The 24,072-nt window shown below is 37.9% G+C and overlaps 1 protein-coding gene across 3 annotated transcripts; it reads left to right on the forward strand.

Annotated features, from left to right (window-relative positions):
* The first annotated feature begins 1,326 nt into the window (after window positions 1-1,326).
* Window positions 1,327-17,446, forward strand: LOC132308363 (ABC transporter C family member 3-like). Of its 3 annotated transcripts, XM_059806423.1 has the most exons (10): window positions 1,339-3,958; window positions 4,355-4,441; window positions 4,526-5,170; window positions 13,961-14,125; window positions 15,405-15,699; window positions 15,807-16,021; window positions 16,122-16,427; window positions 16,528-16,591; window positions 16,688-16,927; window positions 17,018-17,446. In XM_059806423.1, the coding sequence occupies exons 1-10, from the start codon at window positions 1,565-1,567 to the stop codon at window positions 17,125-17,127; spliced, it is 4,521 nt and encodes a 1,506-aa protein (XP_059662406.1). In that variant the 5' UTR covers window positions 1,339-1,564; the 3' UTR covers window positions 17,128-17,446. The 3 variants fall into 3 exon arrangements, with proteins under 3 accessions (XP_059662408.1, XP_059662407.1, XP_059662406.1); XM_059806425.1 differs by lacking the exons at window positions 13,961-14,125; window positions 15,405-15,699; window positions 15,807-16,021; ... (2 more) ...; window positions 16,688-16,927; window positions 17,018-17,446 and adding an exon at window positions 7,247-7,380 and having other exon boundaries at window positions 1,327-3,958; XM_059806424.1 differs by lacking the exons at window positions 13,961-14,125; window positions 15,405-15,699; window positions 15,807-16,021; ... (2 more) ...; window positions 16,688-16,927; window positions 17,018-17,446 and adding an exon at window positions 6,552-6,975 and having other exon boundaries at window positions 1,327-3,958.
* Window positions 17,447-24,072: the final 6,626 nt, after the last annotated feature.

Raw genomic sequence — 24,072 nt, forward strand, 5'->3', positions numbered from 1 at the left:
CAATTTATAGTGAATTATTATCAATAAAGTACAAAAATATTAAAATTCATCTTCTTAAAAAATTATATTCTTAAAAAAAAAAAATTTAATTTAAGATGGAGGGATGATTTTTTATTATATATATATATAGTAAATTGAGACTATGAAATGGATGATCAATAATGAATAATGATACAAATCTCTGTATAGTGTAGAGTTGCACTTTATGATATGGTTGAGTGGATAGAAGAAAATTTCTACAAAATGATTCGTTATTTTATAGACTTTTATGGCATTCCAACTTTGTAGTCACATCACCAACTGTTTTATCATTTTAACCCCTAAGAAACAATTATATCCCCAATTTGTAACTTTCTTGCCAGAAAAAGACATGTCAAGTTGTTTGAATATGGAGGTCAAAAGGAAAATAACAACAATGTCTTTATATGCAAAGATGGCTTTCAGAATAACAGATGCCATTTTTTAATGGTATGTGACCACCAACCTACAATAATTTGCTATCTGATTCTAAGCCACAATAATTTTTTTTTTTTCGTGAAAAGGGAATTTATCCAACTGAATTTAATCTCTGCCTAGTTCTTAATTTTTTTTGGAATGCGGTTTAGTTTATTACGGAATATTAAAATACAATATAACATAAAAATTAAATTAGAATTATAGAAAACTCAAACATTATAACACGTTAAAAGACAAACATAATTGTACATAGTACCCATCTCTTGCTTTCTCTTTTCGCAAAATCACTGTTGTTGAGATTTTATTATAAAAATAATTACTACTTTTCTCATCAAAAAAGTATACTTTGAAATTTAAAGACATTCTAAAATAATTTTTAAAAATCAGATGGAAGGAAAAAAAATTCAAATTAAACTCAAAGCACACAATATGAAAGGGGCAAAAAAAAAAAAAAAAAATATTACTAGTATTAACCAATCTCATTAACAATTTTTCGATTTGCTTTTGTCTTCCATGATTAATTACAAAGATAAATATCAAATCTTAAAAAGAGAGAAAGGGAGGAGATAAATTTAAAAAAAAATTAAAGTGTCAATATGGCCTCCCTTTTTCCAATTGGGGTTCTACAAGTAAAAAATAAAATAAAATAAAATAAAAAACAAAAAAAAACAACAAAGAGTGATGATTAGATGACGTCGTATCAGATTCATCATGAATATATAATATATAGTATTGTTAATTTTAAATTATTGAAGAAGATGTTGAGGACCGTATTGGTAGTTCGTTAAATGAGATGAAAAACCCTACCCCCACTGTATGTCCATGTCGTATGTGCCCCATCATTTCTGAGAAAAAGAAACTTTCGTCCACTTGTCTTCCCATTTCTTGTCTCCCTCCGTCAGCTTAATCTTGCGCACCACGTTATACTGTGCTCAAGCTTCAAACTTTGACTCTCTCTCTACTTTCACCTACACTCTCCAAGCCACAAAATCGCATATACACATCTATATATAAACAATCAGTATAAGATATAATATCACACTACTCTCTAACTTCAAAACCCTCTCCAAGAATTCTGACATACCCATCTCCCCTCACTCACAAAAAGATGGAATTTATTGAAGCATCAAAGCAGGGTATGTCAGTTTTCTTCTCTCACTATGATTCATCAGTGTACACAGTATCTGATTTTCTCTTCAAACCCATCTTCGTACGTGAGTTTTCTGGTTCTTTACATCTAATTTTGTTGATCGTTCTGTCTATTTCTTGGGTTTGCAAGAGTTTCAGGATCGGTCGAAATGAGGCCCCAAAACGAAGTATTGGTAATACTAGGTTTCTGTATTACAAGCATACTCTGTTTTCTTGTTTGGGTTTGTGTCTTTTCAATCTTGTTCTGTCTTTATTGACCTGCTTTTATTGGTATAAAAATGTTTGGTCTGAGGGAAAGATTGTAACCATTCTTGATTTTGCACTCAGAACTCTTGCTTGGTTAGCAGTCTCTGTTTACTTGCACACCCAATTCTTGAAATCAGGTGAACCCAAGTTCCCATTTCTATTAAGACTTTGGTGGGGTTCTTATTTTTCAATTTCTTGTATTTGCCTTGTTATAGACTATGTTAATTACAAAAATCAAGACTCTTTACCACTTAAATTCGTGGTGTCGGATGTTGTTTCTGTCCTTTCGGGATTATTCTTCTGTTTTGTGGGGGTTTTTGGTAAGAAAGAGGGTGAAGACACCCTTCTTCAAGAGCCCCTTTTGAATGGTGGTACCAATTTGAGTAATTGTACAGCGTCTAACAAGTCCAAAGGGGATCAAACTGTAACCCCTTATTTGAATGCTAGTTTTTTTAGTATCCTTACTTTCTCCTGGATTGGTCCTTTGATTGCCATTGGTAAGAAGAAAACATTAGACCTCGAGGATGTGCCTCAGCTTGCTGGTGTTGATACTGTCAGAGAGGCCTTTCCAATTTTTAGAAATAAGCTAGAATCTAGTGGTAGTAATACTGGAGTCACCACGCTTAAGCTGGCCAAGGCATTGATTTTCACAGTGTGGAGGGAGATTCTATTAACTGGGTTCTTTGTGCTGTTATACACATTGGCTTCCTATGTCGGACCATACCTCATCGACACCTTTGTTCAATACCTTAATGGAAGTCAAGTGTTCAAAAATGAAGGCTACTATTTGGTTTCTGCATTCTTCGTGGCAAAGCTTGTCGAGTGCTTGGCGAAGAGGCATCGGTTCTTTAGGTTGCAGCAGGCTGGAATTAGGGCCAGGGCAGCACTTGTTGCCATGATCTACAATAAGGGTTTGACCCTATCTTGCCAATCGAAGCAGGGCCACGCTATTGGGGAGATCATCAATTTCATGACGGTTGATGCTGAGAGGATTGATGACTTTAGTTGGTACATGCACGATCCGTGGATGGTGATCTTGCAAGTTTCTCTGGCATTGGGGATCTTGTATAAAAATCTTGGGCTTGCTTCAATTGCCGCATTTGTGGCTACTGTACTTGTGATGTTGGCGAATATTCCACTAGGAAGGATGCAGAAGAATTTCCAGACTAAGTTGATGGCATCTAAAGATAAAAGGATGAAGTCAACCTCTGAAATCTTGAGGAACATGAGAATTCTCAAGCTTCAGGGGTGGGAGATGAAGTTCTTGTCTAAAATTATCAAGCACCGGGATATTGAGACTGGATGGTTGAGAAAATATTTATATACTTTAGCGATGACCACTTTTGTCTTCTGGGTTGCCCCTACATTTGTGTCCGTGGTCACTTTTGGTGCTTGTATGCTTATGGGGATCCCACTTGAATCAGGGAAGATACTATCTGCACTTGCGACATTTAGAATACTTCAAGAGTGTATATATAATCTTCCTGACACAATCTCCATGATAGCTCAGGTTAAAGTTTCCCTCGACCGAATTGCATCATTCCTTCGTCTGGAGGACCTGCAACCTGATGTTATAGAAAAGCTTCCGAGAGGTAGTTCTGACACAGCATTTGAAATTGTTGACGGGAATTTCTCTTGGGATGTATCTTCCCCGAATCCAACACTGAAAGATATAAATTTAAGTGTGTCTCATGGCATGATAGTTGCTGTTTGTGGTACTGTTGGGTCTGGCAAGTCGAGCTTACTCTCATGTATTCTTGGAGAAATGCCCAAAGTATCTGGGAGCGTGAAACTCAGTGGGACAAAGGCCTATGTTGCTCAGTCACCCTGGATACAGAGTGGAAAGATAGAAGATAATATACTGTTTGGTAAGGAGATGGATAGGGAAAAGTATGAGCAGGTTCTTGATGCATGTTGCTTAAAGAAGGACCTGGAAATTCTGTCCTTTGGTGATCAGACAGTTATAGGTGAGAGGGGGATAAATTTGAGTGGCGGGCAGAAGCAGAGAATACAGATCGCCCGTGCTTTGTACCAAGATGCTGATATTTATCTATTTGATGATCCGTTTAGTGCTGTGGATGCTCATACAGGGACTCATCTTTTTAAGGTAACTATTCTTTGCATCTACACTCTTAACTATTTCTCTGTTTGAGCTACATATGTTCACATCTTTGTTCAAGAAAGTCACTGTTTTTATTCAATTATAGCAAAATTACTTCAATGACAACTTCTTTACCGGGATAAAAAAAAAAAAATTTACTTTAGTAAAAACTTTTAGTTTTTTCCAAATTCTATTTGTAACAATTTTTGTTCATACAATTAGATTGATGTTGTCCTTATAGAATGTAAACATAGTTTGAGGTAATTCTGTATCTCTTGGAATTCCATTTTCTTACTCTGATTTGTGGCTTTTATTTCATCTTTTTTAATTTTAATTTTTTTTTGGATTTCAACAATATATTGGTCAATTACCACGGTTTCTTTTCTAATCTTAATATGACAGGAATGTTTACTTCGATTTCTGGGGTCAAAAACAGTTATTTACGTTACTCATCAAGTAGAGTTCTTACCTGCTGCAGATCTCATTCTGGTGAGCTACTCATATTTTATAATTTCCATGCATTTTTATCCATGGATGCAACTCATGGTATGTAACTAATTACTGTATCTTCAGGTTATGAAAGATGGGAAAATTACACAAGCTGGAAAATACAAAGAAATTCTCAATTCAGGAAGCAACTTTATGGAACTTGTTGGTGCACATGAGAAAGCTTTATTGGCGCTCGATTCCATAGAGGAAGGGTCAGTCTCTGAAAATTCAACTATCAGCAAGGATGGTATGGAGAGTGGTGAGAAGGTTGTTAAGAAAGAGGATACTGTTAATGGTCATATTGATAAAGGAGATGATAATTTGGGGCCAAAAGGACAGCTTGTTCAAGAAGAAGAAAGAGAGAAAGGTAGAGTTGGCCTTTCTGTATACTGGAAATATATCACAACAGCCTATGGAGGAGTTCTTGTGCCCTTCATATTGTTGTCACAAGTTCTCTTTCAGCTACTTCAAATTGGGAGCAATTATTGGATGGCTTGGGCAACCCCTGTGTCAAAGGATGTGGCAGCTCCAGTTAGTGGTTCTACTCTCATAATTGTCTATGTTTCACTGGCTATTGGAAGTTCTTTCTGTATCCTTATGAGAGCTGTGCTTCTAGTTACGGCTGGGTATAAGACAGCGACTCTACTATTCAATAGAATGCATTTGTGCATTTTCCGTGCCCCCATGTCTTTCTTTGATTCCACCCCTAGTGGCCGAATCCTGAATAGAGTAAGTGACTTTGCATTTGTTTCTTAGTAAGTGTAATGTTTGTGCCTTTATATATATATATATGTCTGTGTGTGTGATGTACATTGAGTAAAAAAAAAAAAAAGAGAAAGCAAATTAAAATTTTGGTGGGACCCACCACCACACCCAAAAAGGGTTTGAGACCACAATTGGTCTCCATTTTTCTTCTCTCCCGCTGGCCCTTCTTTGTGTCTCTGTTTCTTGTTTTTTTTTCTTTTTCTTTTTGAACTCAAACTTCATTCTTAGATTACTCCTCCACCTTTTGTCGGATTGAGGTGTCGTTTAAGGCAAAACGAAGCTTGTGTCGAGCTCTACGCATACATACCAACAATTCCAGATTTGGTGCACCCTTTGAACTTCGAATCTTAGGACCCATTTCTAGGGTTTGTGAAGAAAATTGGGGTTTTTGCTCAATTAGAGGTAAAGGTGTCTAATTCACACTTTTCTTGTACCTTAGTGAGTTATTCCTCTAGAATTTTGGCCAAACATGCTTGATTTAAGGTTGATTGCTTTAAAAATGATTTAATGGTGCATATAAAGATTTTATATATGTGTGTTTGTTGACTTATGTGATAAGCATGCTTAGTTTAGATGGATTACTCCTTAAATGATTTAATTGTGTATGTGAAACATGTATCTATGTGTATTTGTTGGATTGTATGGAAATTGTGATAAGTGGTTGATTTATCATGCTTATTATAATGCTAAATATCTAATTGATTGTTGTGAGCATATGTTGTAAATTGTGGTATTAAATTCCCCATTTTATGATATTGTCACGGCATGACAAATGTTAGAAATCCCTTATATTACAACATTGAAAGTATGTGGCATTCATGAATTCATCATTGGGGATTGCACGTATGGAAATGACTTTTGAAAAATGAAAGAATGGGGATTTTCGGGAAAGCTTTGTTGAAAAAGTTTTTTTTTTAGAAACCCGGTCGCCGCGGGGGTACCAAAGGGCCGGAGGTTAATATAGCCTAGAGGGGACTAGGGAGTCGCCCTAGCGTGATTGAGCTAGCTGGGCCCCATAATGACGCCGCGGGGTTACCAAGGGTCAGGGACACTAGCCAATCCTCCTCTCGTGTCGCTGCGGGGTCACCAAAGGGCGGGTTATATTAACAGTTTGAAAAGTATGGTTGTTTTCTGAGAAATGGGGAGTGACACGCATATCATAGCATTCATGGCATTTTACATATGATTGTTTGGAATTGGAATTTAATATGTGTTTCCCTCATTTTGCATGACCCCTCTTCCTATTGGCCTATGCTTTGTTTGGATTCACGGGGCTACAAGAGGTGCGTCTTAGACACTCTCTACTGAGCTTTATGCTCACCCCATTTTATTTAACATTTTCCAGGAACCGGTAAGGAGGTAGTGGATGCCGATCTTCCACAAGCTTAAGGATGACTTGGAGCTCATTTTGTATCTTTTGTATATCTCCCATTTTTGTAAGGCCCCAAAAGTGTAGTAATGTGTATTTATTTTTCAAAACCATGGTTAGGTAATATAATTATGTTATTAGATGATATTTTGGATGTGAATTTGATAACATGTAAACCTGATTGATGAATGGGGAGAGTAATACTAGTTTGAAGTATTATTGAGGTCATTTGATTGTGTATTATCATCTACTATTGCCGTGAATTCGGAATTTGAGCCATGATAGGTTAAAAATGAATTTAAACAGGTTGTGATAGGCCTATTTTTAGGGGAGGTCATGCCGAATTTTTTTTTTGTTTAAAAAAATATCAGTTTTGGGATCGTTACAAATTTGGTATCAGAGCCAAGGTTCGAAAACCTTTAGGACGACGGGTAGAGGCCTACATAGAGTCGCATGGGATGTTGTTTGTATTGTTTACTTGACTACTTGCTACGTGGTATCTTATTTAAATGAGCATGCTTAACTGCCTATGTGCTTACTTGCTTACTTGTTTATGTTAAAATGTTTCTTGCATAGTCTTGCATGCTAAGTGTTGTACGGTATTAATTCTTGTTGAGTCGTCCACAGTGGACCTTAGTGTCATGTTTCTGAATCGTTTTCTTATTTTATAGCACGATATCACGGCGTGAGGAACCTAGAGAAGTTGGCCCTAGGCCAATAAGGAGCGATGTTGGTGAGAGCTCTAGCTCCAATCCGGCGGAGCCAGTTGATGAGAACATGCTTCTTAGGGACTTGATTCCCCCAAGAGCTGTTCCCCCAAGAAGAGAAAATGTTGAAACACCCGTACCCGTAGAAGTGGGTGAAGGTTCTATGGCACTGGAGTTTAATCGTTTGTTGCAAAATGTCGTGAGAGCAACTATTGTTGCTCAGCCGCAGTTGGTACCACAACCTACAGTTCAAGTTGAGGAGACTCCAGCTCAGAAGCGTCTCAAGATCATTAAGGGGTTTTCTCAGCTGATGCCGGTTATGTTTGAGGGCAGTGCGGATCCAATGGTAGCAGATGACTACTTGGATCAAGTTGAAACCCAACTAACTTCAATGGATGTGACAGAAGATCATCTAAAGATCATCCTAGCTACGTATAAGTTTGCTAAGGATGCTAAGGTTTGGTGGAAGTCAGTCACCAACCAGTACAAGATTGAAGAGATGAGCTGGGACAGGTTCAAGGAACTGTTTTATGAGAAGTATTTTCCGCTTTCCAAAAGATGGGAGTTACAAGACCAGTTTCATAATCTTATTCAAGGGAACATGTCAGTGGCGGAGTATGAGAACAAGTTCACCTCACTCTCCCGTTTTGCTCCAGAAGTGGTGAGAGATGAAGCTAATAAGACTCGGAAGTTTGTCTCAGGTCTCAATGATCGAATGAGGCCGTTGATCACGGCACAGTTTATTAAGGTTTACTCTGAAGCAGTGGAAAGGGCTTTGATGCTGGAGGCTGACAATAGAGAGAAAGATGCAAGAAGAGAGCAATTGAAGCAAAAGAGGGGTGCAGGGCCATCCTCAGAGGGATCTTCTTGGAAAAGGAACAGGGGCAGTCCATCTCAGTTTCAGGGACAGCAGTCTGTACGATCTACTCCTACCACTCCGTTGCCAGCTGGGTTTGATAGGAATGCAGTTGTTTGCTTTCAATGTCAGCAGCCCGGACATTACAAGTCCAGTTGTCCGATGAGATCGTCTTCAGTTTCGTCAGCTCCGAAGGCTTGTTATGGGTGTGGCCAGCAGGGTCACTTGATTCGTGATTGTCCAGGCCAGGGATCAGGCACAGGTAGTGGCAGGGGGTCACAACAGAGGCCGTCTCAGTCGGCTACAGTTCAATCAGGTTTCAGACCGCCACCACCACAGCCTGCCATGTCTTCACAGGGTTCACGGTCAGTTAGGAGGGATACTCCTACTATGTCAGTGCAGCAGTCAGGTGTTCAGGTTGGCAGTCCTCAGGCACAGGTACCACAGGGACGTGTTTTTGCACTGGCACAGACCGATGCATCTTCTGGACCGTCAGTTTTTCGAGGTATATTTCTAGTGTTTGGTTGTTGGGCCCGTGTTTTGTTTGACTCTGGTGCATCTCATTCTTTCATTTCATCATCATTTGCACTTGCATCGGGGCTGGAAGTTAGTTTCTTGGAACGGGCGTTGAGTGTTGATACGCCAGTTGGGGTTTCAGTGTCTTTGAGCCGAATTGTGCGGGATTGCTCCATTGTGATAGCCGGGCGGACCTTTGTGTTTGACCTTATCCTCCTGGAGATGACTAGCTTTGATGTCATTCTCGGGATGGATTGGTTGGCCTTCTTTCATGCCACGATCGATTGTTTCAAAGGGAGAATTACAGTTTGCACTCCAGAAGGAGACTGTTTCTTTTTCACGGGAGATCGGAGTGATTCCCAATCATCGTCGTTGTATGGAATTCATAAACGGAGTCGTGGTGATTACTTCTTGGCTAGCCTTTTAGCTAAAGAAGATGATGTCGTGGGAGGAGTTTATCCGGTGATTGTTTGTGACTTCTTGGATGTTTTTCCAGAAGATTTGACAGAGTTGCCTCTACACCGAGAAGTGGAGTTCTCTATTGAGTTAATGCCAGGTACCGCGCTGATTTCTATGGCACCGTATCGTATGGCACTAGTTGAATTGGAAGAATTGAAGAGGCAGCTTGATGATTTGAGGATGAAAGGTTTCATCCGACCGAGTGTGTCACCGTGGGGCGCACCGGTTTTGTTTGCTAAGAAGAAAGATGGTTCGTTGAGGTTGTGCATTGATTATCGGAAGTTGAATCATGCCACCATCAAGAACAAGTATCCTTTGCCAAGGATAGATGATTTATTTGATCAGTTTGGGGAGCCAGTTGTTTCTCGAAGATTGACTTGAGGTCTGGCTATTATCAGTTGCGGGTTAGGGATGAGGATATCCCGAAGACAGCATTCCGTACACGGTATGGACACTATGAGTTCCTTGTTATGCCTTTTGGCTTGACTAATGCGCCAGCGGCATTCATGGACTTGATGAACCGCGTCTTTCACGATTACTTGGACCAGTTTGTGGTAGTTTTCGTGGATGACATTCTTGTGTACTCACGGACTCGGGAAGATCACGAGGTCCATTTGAGTATTGTTTTACATATTTTGCGGGAACACCGATTGTATGCCAAATACGAGAAATGTGAGTTTTGGCTACAGGAGGTGAAGTTTTTGGGGCATGTTGTTTCAGAAGGTGGAGTATCAGTTGATCCATCAAAGGTTGAAGCAGTTTTGACTTGGGAGCGACCCAAGAATGTGTTTGAGATCCGCAGTTTTCTTGGTTTAGCGGGTTACTATCGGAGATTTGTGAAGGATTTCTCCCGTTTGGCAGCTCCTATGACCCGTTTGACCCGGAAAGGGGTCAAGTTTGTCTGGAATGAGGCCTGTGATTCATTTTTTCAGGAATTGAAGACGAGATTGACTACAGCTCCAGTGTTGGTGATACCTGAGCGTGGCTTAGGTTATGTGATCTATTGTGATGCTTCACGTGACGGGTTGGGATGTGTGTTGATGCAGGATGGTAGAGTAGTGGCTTATGGGTCTCGACAGTTGAAGACTCATGAGTACAACTACCCTACTCATGACCTGGAGTTAGCGGCAGTTGTATTTGCCTTGAAGTGTTGGAGACATTACTTGTATGGTGAGAGATTCGAGGTATTTTCAGATCACAAAAGTCTCAAGTACCTTTTCTCCCAAAAGGACTTGAACAATAGACAGAGGCGATGGGTCGAATTCTTGGACGACTACAATTTTGACTTGCAATATCATCCGAGCAAGGCGAATGTGGTAGCGGATGCCTTAAGCCGGAAATCTCGTGGAACTTTGGCCAGTTTAGCTATTCGGAAGTGGAAGATGCTTGAAGATCTGGCAGAGATGGGATTACAGTGTTGTGATGATGATGCTTGCAGTGAGTCGGCATTCTTATTTAGTCTTGTGGCTCAGCCTACTCTTGTTGTACGAGTGATTGAGTCACAGAGACAGGACCTGGACTTAGATGCCATCCACGCTTTGATCTCTAGTGGTGAGACAGTGAAAGATTGGGCCTTGCATGCAGATGGGGGTCTACGGTTCAGGGGTTTGTTGGTGGTTCCCACAGTTTGTCGTGAGGATGTCCTACGGGAGTTTCACACTTCCCGTTTTGCAGTTCATCCAGGTGGTACCAAGATGTATCACAATTTGAGACGTCAGTATTGGTGGAACGGGATGAAGAAAGATGTTGCACAGTTTGTGGCTAGATGCCTTACCTGTCAGCAGGTGAAGGCCGAACATCAGAGGCCAGCAGGTTTGTTGCAACCATTACCTGTAGCGCAATGGAAATGGGAGCATATTGCTATGGATTTTGTGACAGGTTTTCCAAGGTCAAGAAGGGGCAATGAGGCCGTATGGGTCATCATTGACAGATTAACCAAGACGGCTCACTTTTTGCCTATTAAGGCAACAGATGATGCAGAGAAGCTTGGTGTTCTTTATGTGAAGGAGATTGTAAGGTTGCATGGAGTTCCTGTAACCATTGTGTCAGATAGGGATGCTAAGTTCATTTCGAAGTTCTGGGAAGGACTTCAAGTAGCGTTTGGTTCAGCGTTGCATCTTAGTACGGCATTCCATCCACAGACGGACGGTCAGTCGGAGCGTACTATCCAGATTTTGGAGGATATGCTTCGGGCATGTGTACTTGATTTGGGAGGTAGTTGGGAGGATCACCTTCCACTTATTGAGTTTGCCTACAACAACAGTTATCAGGCGAGCATCCAGATGGCTCCATTTGAGGCGTTGTATGGTAGACCTTGTAGGTCTCCTGTTTGTTGGACTGAGGTAGGCGAGACAGCCGCCTTAGGACCCGACATTGTACTCGAGACTACTGAGAAGATTAAATTGATAAGACGGAGGTTACTTACAGTTCAGAGCCGACAGAAGAGCTATGCGGATAAGCGAAGACGACCGTTATCCTTTGAGGTGGGAGACCACGTTTTTCTACGGGTTTCTCCACGGAAGGGATTGATGAGATTCGGGAAAAGTGGCAAGTTGTCGCCACGATTTATTGGACCATTCGAGATTTTGGATCGGGTAGGAGAGGTTGCCTACAGACTTGCTTTACCACCACAGATGGACAGAGTTCACAATGTCTTTCATGTATCGATGTTACGAAAGTACGAGCCGGATCCATCTCACATTTTGAGTTGGGTTGATGTGGATATTGATGAGGATGTTTCCTACGAGGAAGGACCAGTTCAGATTCTTGACACACAACAGAAGGTGTTGAGGAACAAGACGATACCAATGGTGAAAGTCCTTTGGAGACACCACGGAGTCGAGGAAGCTACTTGGGAGCTTGAACAGGAGGTTCGCTCCAAGTATCCAGAGTTGTTTTCTTCCTCAGGTATGTCTTGATTTCGGGGACGAAATCTTTTAAAGTTGGGGAGAGTGTAATGTTTGTGCCTTTATATATATATATATGTCTGTGTGTGTGATGTACATTGAGTAAAAAAAAAAAAAAAAAGAGAAAGCAAATTAAAATTTTGGTGGGACCCACCACCACACCCAAAAAGGGTTTGAGACCACAATTGGTCTCCATTTTTCTTCTCTCCCGCTGGCCCTTCCTTCTGTCTCTGTTTCTTGTTTTTTTTCTTTTTCTTTTTGAACTCAAACTTCATTCTTAGATTACTCCTCCACCTTTTGTCGGATTGAGGTGCCGTTTAAGGCAAAACGAAGCTTGTGTCGAGCTCTACGCATACATACCAACAATTCCAGATTTGGTGCACCCTTTGAACTTCGAATCTTAGGACCCATTTCTAGGGTTTGTGAAGAAAATTGGGGTTTTTGCTCAATTAGAGGTAAAGGTGTCTAATTCACACTTTTCTTGTATCTTAGTGAGTTATTCCTCTAGAATTTTGGCCAAACATGCTTGATTTAAGGTTGATTGCTTTAAAAATGATTTAATGGTGCATATAAAGATTTTATATATGTGTGTTTGTTGACTTATGTGATAAGCATGCTTAGTTTAGATGGATTACTCCTTAAATGATTTAATTGTGTATGTGAAACATGTATCTATGTGTATTTGTTGGATTGTATGGAAATTGTGATAAGTGGTTGATTTATCATGCTTATTATAATGCTAAATATCTAATTGATTGTTGTGAGCATATGTTGTAAATTGTGGTATTAAATTCCCCATTTTATGATATTGTCACGGCATGACAAATGTTAGAAATCCCTTATATTACAACATTGAAAGTATGTGGCATTCATGAATTCATCATTGGGGATTGCACGTATGGAAATGACTTTTGAAAAATGAAAGAATGGGGATTTTCGGGAAAGCTTTGTTGAAAAAGTTTTTTTTTTAGAAACCCGGTTGCCGCGGGGGTACCAAAGGGCCGGAGGTTAATATAGCCTAGAGGGGACTAGGGAGTCGCCCTAGCGTGATTGAGCTAGCTGGGCCCCATAATGACGCCGCGGGGTTACCAAGGGTCAGGGACACTAGCCAATCTTCCTCTCGTGTCGCTGCGGGGTCACCAAAGGGCGGGTTATATTAACAGTTTGAAAAGTATGGTTGTTTTCTGAGAAATGGGGAGTGACACGCATATCATAGCATTCATGGCATTTTACATATGATTGTTTGGAATTGGAATTTAATATGTGTTTCCCTCATTTTGCATGACCCCTCTTCCTATTGGCCTATGCTTTGTTTGGATTCACGGGGCTACAAGAGGTGCGTCTTAGGCACTCTCTACTGAGCTTTATGCTCACCCCATTTTATTTAACATTTTCCAGGAACCGGTAAGGAGGTAGTGGATGCCGATCTTCCACAAGCTTAAGGATGACTTGGAGCTCATTTTGTATCTTTTGTATATCTCCCATTTTTGTAAGGCCCCAAAAGTGTAGTAATGTGTATTTATTTTTCAAAACCATGGTTAGGTAATATAATTATGTTATTAGATGATATTTTGGATGTGAATTTGATAACATGTAAACCTGATTGATGAATGGGGAGAGTAATACTAGTTTGAAGTATTATTGAGGTCATTTGATTGTGTATTCTCATCTACTATTGCCGTGAATTCGGAATTTGAGCCATGATAGGTTAAAAATGAATTTAAACAGGTTGTGATAGGCCTATTTTTAGGGGAGGTCATGCCGAATTTTTTTTTTGTTTAAAAAAATATCAGTTTTGGGATCGTTACAGTAAGCATGTATTTATTTGTTTATTGTTATTATTATTTCATGTTTTAGTCATAAATGGTGGAATTTTTACACTCACCAAAAAGTAAATCAGAAGTTGAATATCTTAGTTGATCCAGTTGTTTTCTTTGACAGGCATCCACCGACCAAAGCACAGTGGACTTGAACATTCCAATTCAAGTTGGCGCCTTTGCTTTCACAATGATACAACTCCTGGGAATTATTGCAGTAATGTCGCAGGTTGCATGGCAGGTCTTCATTGTTTTCATTCCTGTGCTTGCAGTCTGTGTCTGGCTACAGGTAGGCTAACCTTATCTCTGCTTTTATTTTATTTTTTTAGTAGTTAGAATCTTATAATTTAATGCCTAAGCTAAAAGTAACTGTAGCTTTACGACCTTTCTGGGTAAGAAGTAGTATTATTCTGTAGCATTTGATAGGAAAATTCAGGGCAGTGTTTTCTTTTTCTTCTGTATATTGTGGTTGTATGAAGGTTGAGCATCATTTTATCGTGAACTTCAATATATTCACGCTTGTTTATATTTGAATTCAGATGTTAAATCCTTGTTAATAAGATTCATATATTTTCCCTTGAATTATATATATGCATAGTTTCTAAATCTCAAGAATTTGAGGAAGCTTCTGATCAGTGATGACAATGTGGCAGATTTGGTATACAGCACCATTATCCCAAACTCTTCTTGTGATATGAAACTCCTTCCCAAACTCAATTTGATCTCCCTAATTTAGGGCTTGGGCTTGGTTTGGTTCACTTAGCTATGCATTTTTTTTTTTTTTTAATAAAAAAAACTAAGATATTTTTTTTTAAAAAATAATATATGTATAAAGAAATATTTAACAATAGTATGCCTAAATTTCTTACTCAACCCCCTAATTCCTAACATGAAAGAAGGTTTCATTTTACTTTCCACACAACATAGATATTGCTAAGATACCACACGTTTACGCCGACACGTCAAATTCTAAAAAAGTTTGACATGGATATTATTAATATATAAATATAAACTTTCATTTGTATATCTCTTGATTACATGAATTATAAAACTTTAATTACATTTTAATTTTTATACTAAAGTTACATAAGTTAGAAGGTGACACTATTTGAATATAAAAGAGAATATATTATAATACTATTCTATCTTGTCATTGTAGTTAAGTTTTAGTTCATATTACATAGTGTGACATGTGTTTAATGTTAATTTTATAAAGAAAAACAGGTTGGACACTATGTTCATAATGTTATATTTAGGACTGTCATATGTTTGTTTTATATAGGATAAAGTGTGGGATATATTGTATGAGTGTCTAGAATGTGTTGACCAAATATGCGAGAATTGTTGCCAAGTGGCTGAGATGTGTCGATTAAGTGTCCAAAATAATAAAAATGATTTTTAAATTATGGACACAATCATGATGTATCAGGGACGTGTTTAGGAGTGTTAATGAAGTGTTGGTATCAAACACGGACACGGCACCTCATACAAGTGTCTGTGTTTCTTAGTAGGCACGTATTTCAGTTTATTTGTAATGAGAATTGTTCTAATGATCTTATCAATTGCAGCAATATTACCTTCCTTCAGCACGAGAATTGGCACGGTTAATTGGAGTAAGCAAAGCTCCAGTTATACAACATTTTGCTGAAACATTGTCAGGATCAACTACCATTAGGAGCTTTGACCAGGAATCGAGATTCCGGGACACGAGTATGACATTGATAGATGGGAATTCTAGGCCCAAGTTTCATAGTGCTGGTACAATGGAGTGGCTATGCTTCCGTTTGGATATGTTGTCTTGTATTGTATTCGTATTCTCTTTGGTTTTCTTGATCTCCATTCCAGAGGGAACAATTGATCCGAGTAAGTGGTTCTTGTTTGTCAACTTCATTGACTATTGTTTCTTGCTCCATGGCAAATGGTGCACAAGGAATGCATTTCTCACTCTTTTTTTTCTTCATAAATTAAAGGCGTTGCGGGATTGGCAGTGACATACGGACTTAATCTGAACATTTTACAAGCTTGGGTCATACGGAACATGTGCAATATGGAGAATAAAATTATATCAGTTGAAAGGATACTTCAATACACTTCTATCCCAAGTGAGCCGCCTCTCGTGATAGAAGCAAATGGGCCAGATCATAGTTGGCCATCACATGGAGCAGTTGATATTCATGATCTGCAGGTAATTTCTACTTCCATGCTATTTGTTTATTTTTTCTTAATGCAAAAATAGTTCCCCTATACTTTATGACTATATGTAATGGTTTTGGGCATGAATATAGGTCCGATATGCTCCTCATCTGCCACTTGTATTACGAGGCCTGACATGCACTTTACCTGGAGGAATGAAGACTGGAATAGTGGGCAGAACAGGCAGTGGTAAATCAACTCTCATACAGACATTCTTCCGCATTGTTGAACCAACAGCTGGGCAAATTTTGATAGACAGTGTCAACATTTCCTCAATTGGACTGCATGATTTACGATCTAGATTGAACATCATTCCTCAGGATCCTACCATGTTTGAGGGGACAGTACGAAGCAATTTGGATCCACTTGAAGAGTACACAGATGAAAAAATTTGGGAGGTGAGTTTGGAAGTTCTTCTCTCGAATTGATTTAAGATACTCTGAAATGTCACGTGTAGTTTGGGCGGCTTAGTTAATAATATGTATTTGAATTGCTTAGGCTCTTGACAAGTGCCAACTTGGAGATGAAGTTAGAAAGAAGGAAGGCAAGCTTGATTCAGCAGGTCTTCATCCACCATTATATATTAAAATTTTATGAAAATTTCTTAAATCCATATAACTGCGGATTCTTATTTCTAGTGTTCCTATGATGGTTGCAGTTAGCGAGAATGGAGAGAACTGGAGTATGGGTCAAAGGCAGCTGGTCTGTCTAGGTCGTGTGCTACTCAAGAAAAGCAAGGTCCTGGTGCTTGATGAAGCTACTGCATCAGTTGATACTGCAACTGATAATCTGATTCAGGAGACCCTTAGGCAACACTTCACTGATTCCACCGTCATAACCATTGCACATCGAATAACATCTGTACTTGATAGTGACATGGTCCTACTTTTAAATAATGGTTTGTGTCTCCTCATTAGTCTCTCATTTATCTTTTAGACTATTTGCGTATAATCTTCTTGATTTTAACATTTTATTTCCTTGGGTGCAGGAGTTATTGAGGAGTACGATTCTCCAACAAAGCTGCTGGATAACAAGTCATCGTCATTTGCAAAGCTCGTAGCAGAGTACAGTGCAAGGTCAAATTCTAATTTTGAATAATTCATGTATTTGCACGACGATGATGACGAAATTAGGCTGTGGTTACTATCTCAATTTTACTCTTATGGACAGAATAGTTTCTTTTATTTGGGTTGTTCAAGTATTTTAAAGATTAGAGAGACATGGAATACCAAAATCATAGGCGTAGTTAGTTCCATGTAAAATGTTGTTGTAGTGCAGTACGATATTAGAATCTAGTAAAATATTATTCTGGTAGTGTAATAAATTCGTGTATGTTTTGTTTACAACAAAACCAACTGTATGTGGACTATTTTTTATCTAGCAATACATTTGTACAACATATTTTCTTAAGCATTTATATGCGGAACAATACAATAACATTTTGTCACGAGTGACCAAATGTGGGTAGAAAATAAGGAGTGACATGTCTTGATCCGTTTCAAGAGCAATTGTATGAGCAGACTTGAAAACAACAGTTATTGCTTGAGTTATACCTTTGGCAGCACATTTACACATCCTTTTAATTTTTCCTTGTGATTGCAATCCATTTCTAAGCAATTTTTTTTAAAAAAAAAATTGTTGTAATAAAAAACGTCACATAAGAAGCCCAGGCTTCAAACACACTCACAACCAGCAGTTCCACATGGCCTGTATCTGTGGACACCCTTACTTGTGCAGACACATTATGAGAAAAACAGGGAGCACCTCTGTAACAAATGGCATTCTAGAAAGTGCTCTATTTTCCTGGGTGTTTTTACAGAGGATCAAAAAATCTTGAGAATCAGAGATGAAATGAGGGCTATGAGAGAGAGACCTTGCCTGTATTAGTTATGTCCGCTCTTTCTTGAATTTCAAGGACTTTATTTCAATGCCAATCTCGTAGGACGGCACATAAGCTGTGGTCACAAGGTAGAACATTGGCTCTGCTCATACAGAACAAGGTGTTTGAGGGGTGTGCCATGGACATCCATCCAGGGGTGAGGATCGGACGGGGATATTGCTCGATCATGCCACCGTTGTCGTCGGAGAGACGGCTGTCATAGGAGACAATGTGTTAATTTTTCATAATGTGACATTGGGTGGGACTGGTAAGACGTGGGGATAGGCATCCAAAATTTGGTGCGGGTTCAGTGGTATTTAAGGAAGTGCCATCAAGGCCACTGCAGTTGGGAACCCTGCTAGGTTGGTTGGAGGGAAGGTGAACCCTACCAGGCTTGATAAGATATGATATAGCACTTGTGTCATCATTCGTGTCAAACGTGTGACTGATGCGGACCATCAGATGCAACACCTGTACCACAGAGGATCCGGACTATGTTTAGAGACCCATTCACAACTTTGTACCTTCCTTTGTTTATTATAATTTGGGCAAGTTGTTCATAGTCTGTTGTAAATGCTAAGGAAGCTCAATGATCTTGGAATTTTGTGGTTTTACTATTTAAACATGTTGCCAAGATCATAATTTTATTATGGGTGTGAAATAAATACATGCTTTTTTGTTGTTTGGCAGAAGTCATAGCAGCTTTTTTGGGGTTGATAGCAATAGGTTCTTATTTAAGCTAACATAATTATATTTTTAGCTAACCCCAATCCATGAAATTAAGCTGATCCAATTTATTTTTATACAGTTAGGATTGGTTCACTCAAACAGTTCTATCAATTCGGTTTGAGTTCAATTTTGTTAGAACTAATATAATTGATTTGGTTCAAATTTATCTTTTGAACTAAAAATTACTCCGTAAACCGATGCAGAAAATAAGACCTACAACTTCAAACTGATATTTTTCTTTTAGCTTCGAAGTTTTGGGGCACTAGTATGGCCATGCTGAACTTTTGTAAAGTATACTTTACTACAATTAAATTGAGAATATAATATCAATGGACTAACAATGACAGTGACACAAAGCTCTGTACATTGTACAACTTCCACTTTATCATATGGTTGGTTGATGGATAGATAATTTTCATAAAGTCATTCAGCATTGTCACCAAATGTTTTCTCCATTTTACCCCAATAAACTACTATATCCCCAATTTGGTATTTTCTTGCTCAGCACACTAGCCAGACCGAGAGGAGGTTGAAAATTCATTGAAACTTGATGTCTGAAGGAAAACGATAACAACGATGTCTTATTTGCAGAGGTAGCTTTCACAAGAACAGATGACCTTTTTTTTTTAGTTTGGTCAAAATGGTCCATGATGGACTGTGACCACCAGCCCACTATAATTTGCTATCTGAGTCGTAACCATCACTTATTTGTCAGAGTGCATGCCATTTTTGAACTGTACTTAAATTTCTTAAATTTATAGGGCCGTGTTTGATAATATCAATTTCAATAATTTTTCATAACCTACAGAAAAATATGAAAATTTACTATTTTATAAAAATCTTGCAAGTTTCCGTGGCATTGGGGATCTTGTGTAAAAAGCTTGGGCTCGCTGGCTTTAATTGCTGCCTTTGTCTCTACTGTAATCGTGACATTAGGGAATATTCCACTAGGCAGTGTAACAGGGGAAGTTCCAGACTAAGTTGATGGCATCTAAAGATAGTAAGAATGAAGGAAGTCAACCTCTGCAGAAATCTTGAGGAACATGAGAATTAATTCTCAAGCTTCAAGGGTGGGAGATGAAGTTCTTAATTGTCTAAAATTGTGGAGCGAGGGTGGATGGTTGAGAGGATATGTATACACTGTAGCGATAATCACTTTTGTCTTCTGGAGTTTCCCTACATTTAGAGACTTTAGTCACTTTTGTACGTGCTTTGTGTGCTTATGGAGATCCCACTTGAATCGGGGAAGATACTATCTGCCCTTGCAATATTTAGAATACTTCAACAGCCTATTTAATTATGCTCTTCCTGGCACAATCTCCATGATAGCTCAGGCTAAGGTTTCCCCAGACGGAATTGCTTCATTCCTTCGCCGGCCTGGGGGAGTACCTGCAACATGATGTAATAGAAAAGCATCCGAGAGGTAGGTAAAAATCTTACAACAAATTTACGTTACCAAACAAGTTTTAAAATAGTGTTAAAGATACTTTAAAATAGAAACAATGCTTTTATTTCGGGTCAAAGTAAAAGCAATAATAAAAATTGACACATAGCTGGCGTAACATTTTTGAAATAATATTTGCTTACATAAACGAGAGATTAGAATCTCAAAATAAATTGGGATTTATATAAACTAGAGAATAATTTATAGAAACATTCAATTATGATAATATTTATTATTTATGTTATAAAATAGAAATAAAAAATAAGTAATGATACTTGTATCAATTTGTTGCAGTGAATTACCTAACCGAATGTTTCTGATTGATTATTTATGCAGAATACATGTAAGTGAAGGGTCCACTCCTTTATTTATTTCATTTGTTATAAGGAATTGCCAGACCTATTTATTTTAATTGGTCCATTTATGTATAAATAAAGAAGTGAGGCTCCCTACTTTCATGTATTATGTGTAAATAATTAAATAAAAATATTCGATTAGATAATTCACTGTAACAAATCAGTGCAAGTATCATTACTCATAAAAAATAAATAAATAAATAAATAACGGAGTGCAAGACAGGAGTGGAATATCCTCCTACCAGCGTGTGATGCGGGCACGTAGTACTTTGTCCAAATAAGTGGCAATTCATCAAACACGTGCATAGAAATTGTTGGTGAATAATCAAATACATGCCATAAAGGTTAACTTTTGTAGGGTTGTCCCATGAAATTAAGCTTGTCGTGTCATTATATTTTTCTCAATGAATTAATTTGTCTAGCACTTGCATAGAAATTTTAGTTAAATAATTGAACCATAAGCATAATAAAAGGGCACCATAGATTCTTGCACAAATTGAGTAGTGCATCGTGGTGGTGGGACAGATTCAGAAAATTATGTAAGCGGGGTAACTTTTAATAGCAAAAATAATAATAATAATAATAATAAATAAATAAATAAATAAAAATAAAAATCAAATCAAACCATTATAATAAAAAAAAATTCAAACCATTATAAATAACTTTCTGTGTAATGTGTTTGATGGTTAGATGGATTCTTTCAGTAGTTTGGAGCATTGGCCCTTTCTCTTTAAAGAAGCCCAATGTGAATTTGTGAGGGCAATAGTGCTAATTTTCAAAAATTTCTGTAGGGATAATGGATTTTTTTATAAGTATATATTTCAAAATAATTTTTTTATAGGGGGTATAAAATAAAATAATAAAAAAAAAATTCTAGTGGGGGCAATTGCCCCCACTGGACTCTGAATGCCTCCATCCCTGACGATGGTGGGTCGCAATGTCTCTTTGAAGACCTATAGCCCATTAATTGACTGTTATGAAGTATTAATACGAGTGTAGACACAAATATGAATACAATATGATACGAATACGGGATGCAATAAATCTCAAATGAAATGTTTGTCCTTTTATTTTTGGCTGTTCCAAAATAAATGTCGCATTTTAAAAATTAAAGTACTATTTTTTTGTAGCATTACCAATTTAACCTTCTTGAATTAAACTTATAAAAAATAAATCATCATGGATCCATTTGGACATATTTGATAATTCATTCACCATCAATATAATACAAAAATATCAAAACCCACTTTTTTAAAAAGAAATTCTCAAAACAAAACTTTAATTTGGGATGGAGGGATAATTTATTATTATTATTATATACATTTAGTATAAGTAAATTGAGAATATGAATTGGATGATTAACAATGATACAAATCTCTCAGCAGTGTGGAGTTGCACTTTATGATATGGTTGAGCGGATAGAAGACAATTATCATAATGTTGTGTTTGGTGTGTAGGAATGGAATAAAATGCCTATTCTAATTATTCATTTGTTTGGTATGCAATTTAGAGAGGGAATGACTATTCTACTGGAATGAAAATCATATCCACAACTAAACTTATGGAATGGCCAATTCACTCCCAAGTAATTTTTTTTAAAAAAAATCAACTTCTCAAAAATCCTTATGTTCTAAGTCAAAAAACCACAACTACCTTCTACCACAACCACCTTCACCTTTCACCACCACCATCACAATTGCCACCGCCCACTGCTTTCCACCACCTTCACCGCCTTTAACCACCGCCACCGCCTTCCTTTACCGCCACCATCACCACCACCACCTTCCATTACCACCAGCCCCATCGCCTTTTACCACCACCACCTTTACTGCCTTCTATCAACACCACAGTTACCTCCATTAGCTTCCACCACCGCCATATACACCATTATCTCTTTCCACCACCACTATTGCCATCACTTTTTACCAACACCGCCACTACTACCTTCCACCATTGCCACCACTACCGCCTTCTAACACCACTACAGCTTTCCACCACCACCACCACTATTACCATCGTTATCACCATCTACCACTGCCATTGTCGCCAATTATTTTTAAAAAAATTATAGAAAATGTTATTTTGTTAATTTAATTTATTTGTCATTAATAAAAATATTTTATAGAACTTAATTTGAAATTTATTCTATTTTAAATTTTAAATTAATCCAACTAAATATTAAAATAATTATAATCATTCTATTTTTATACATTTTATGTTTATAACGGGCAATAGAATAAGAAGGGTCATTCAGTTCCCATTCATGCACACAAAACCAATGGCAACATGAAGTGATTCAACATTCAATCATAATAATATTAATTATTAAAACAGAAATAAAAAACAGAATCCAAGACAAGAGTAGAACAACCTCCTATCAGCTTGTGATGCGGACAGGTAGTACTTTGTCTAAATAAGTGGCCAATTCGTCAAACACGTGCATAAAAATTGTTGCTGAATAATCAAATATATGCCATAAAGGTCATCTTTTGTAGGTCCCAAGAAATTATGCTTGTCGGGTCCTTAACTTTTTCTCAATGAATTAATTTGTCTAGCACTTGCATAGAAATTTTAGTTGAATAATTGAACCATGAGCATGATAAAAGGGCACCATAGATTCTTACACAAAATGAGTAATGGATCATGGTGGTGGGTCGCACGTCCATTTGAAGACCTGTATCCCATTGGTTGACTGTAATCAAGTATGGATATGAATAAAAACACAGACATGAGTATGATACAATATGAATACGGAATATAATAAATTTCAAAATAAAATATTTGTCTTTTTATTTTTGACTGTTCTAAAATAAATATCACATTTAAAAAGTTGAAGTACTATTTTTGTACTGTTATCATTTTAACTTTCTTGAATTAAACTTATAAAAAGTAAGTTATCTTGGATCCATTTAGACATATTTAATAATTCATTCACCATTAATATAATATAAAAATATTAAAACCAACCTTCTTAAAAAGTTAAATTCTTAAAACAAAACTTTTAATTTGTAGACTTGCACTTTTATGATATGTTTGATTGGATAGAAGATAATTCCCATAATGTTGGGTTTGGTGTATAGGAATGGGATGTCATTCTAACCATTTCTTTATTTAGTATGCAATTTAAAGTGGGAAACCATTTTATTGTAATGAAAATCCTATCCAAAACTAAAGTACCAATAGAATGGCCATTCCATTCCTAATTAATTTTTTTTTATAAAAAAATCAACTTCCTAAAATACACTCATGTTCCAAGTCAAAAAATTACAACTACCTTCCACCATAACCACCTGCAGCTTTCAACATTGCCACCACCACTACCACCGCCACCAACTTTCACTACCTTCACCGCTTTCTACCACTTTCACCGCCTTTAACCACCAACACTGCCTTACTTTGCTGCAACCACCGCCACCGCCACCGCCACTGCCTTTAACCACCATCATCGCCTTTCACCACCACCGCCACTGTCATTGCCTTCTACCACCACCACTGCCACCACCTTTTACCACTGCCACCACCATCGCTACCTCCTTTCGCCATCGCCTTTCACCAATGCCACCGCCTTCCAACACCACCGCCATTGCCTTCTACCACTGCTATTGCTTTTTACCACCCCCACCATCACCACCGCC

Source organism: Cornus florida, unplaced genomic scaffold, assembly GCF_030987335.1.
Source record: "Cornus florida cultivar Cherokee Brave unplaced genomic scaffold, ASM3098733v1 CherokeeBrave_3.0.0_Hap2_Chr05, whole genome shotgun sequence".
Classification (NCBI taxonomy): Eukaryota; Viridiplantae; Streptophyta; class Magnoliopsida; order Cornales; family Cornaceae; genus Cornus; species Cornus florida.

Coding starts and splice junctions, on each gene's coding strand:
- LOC132308363 (XM_059806423.1), top strand. CDS start 1,565: ATGGAATTTATTGAAGCATCAAAGCAGGGTATGTCAGTTTTCTTCTCT. Junction 3,959..4,354: donor CAGGGACTCATCTTTTTAAG/GTAACTATTCTT, acceptor TTAATATGACAG/GAATGTTTACTTCGATTTCT. Junction 15,700..15,806: donor AGAGGGAACAATTGATCCGA/GTAAGTGGTTCT, acceptor CATAAATTAAAG/GCGTTGCGGGATTGGCAGTG.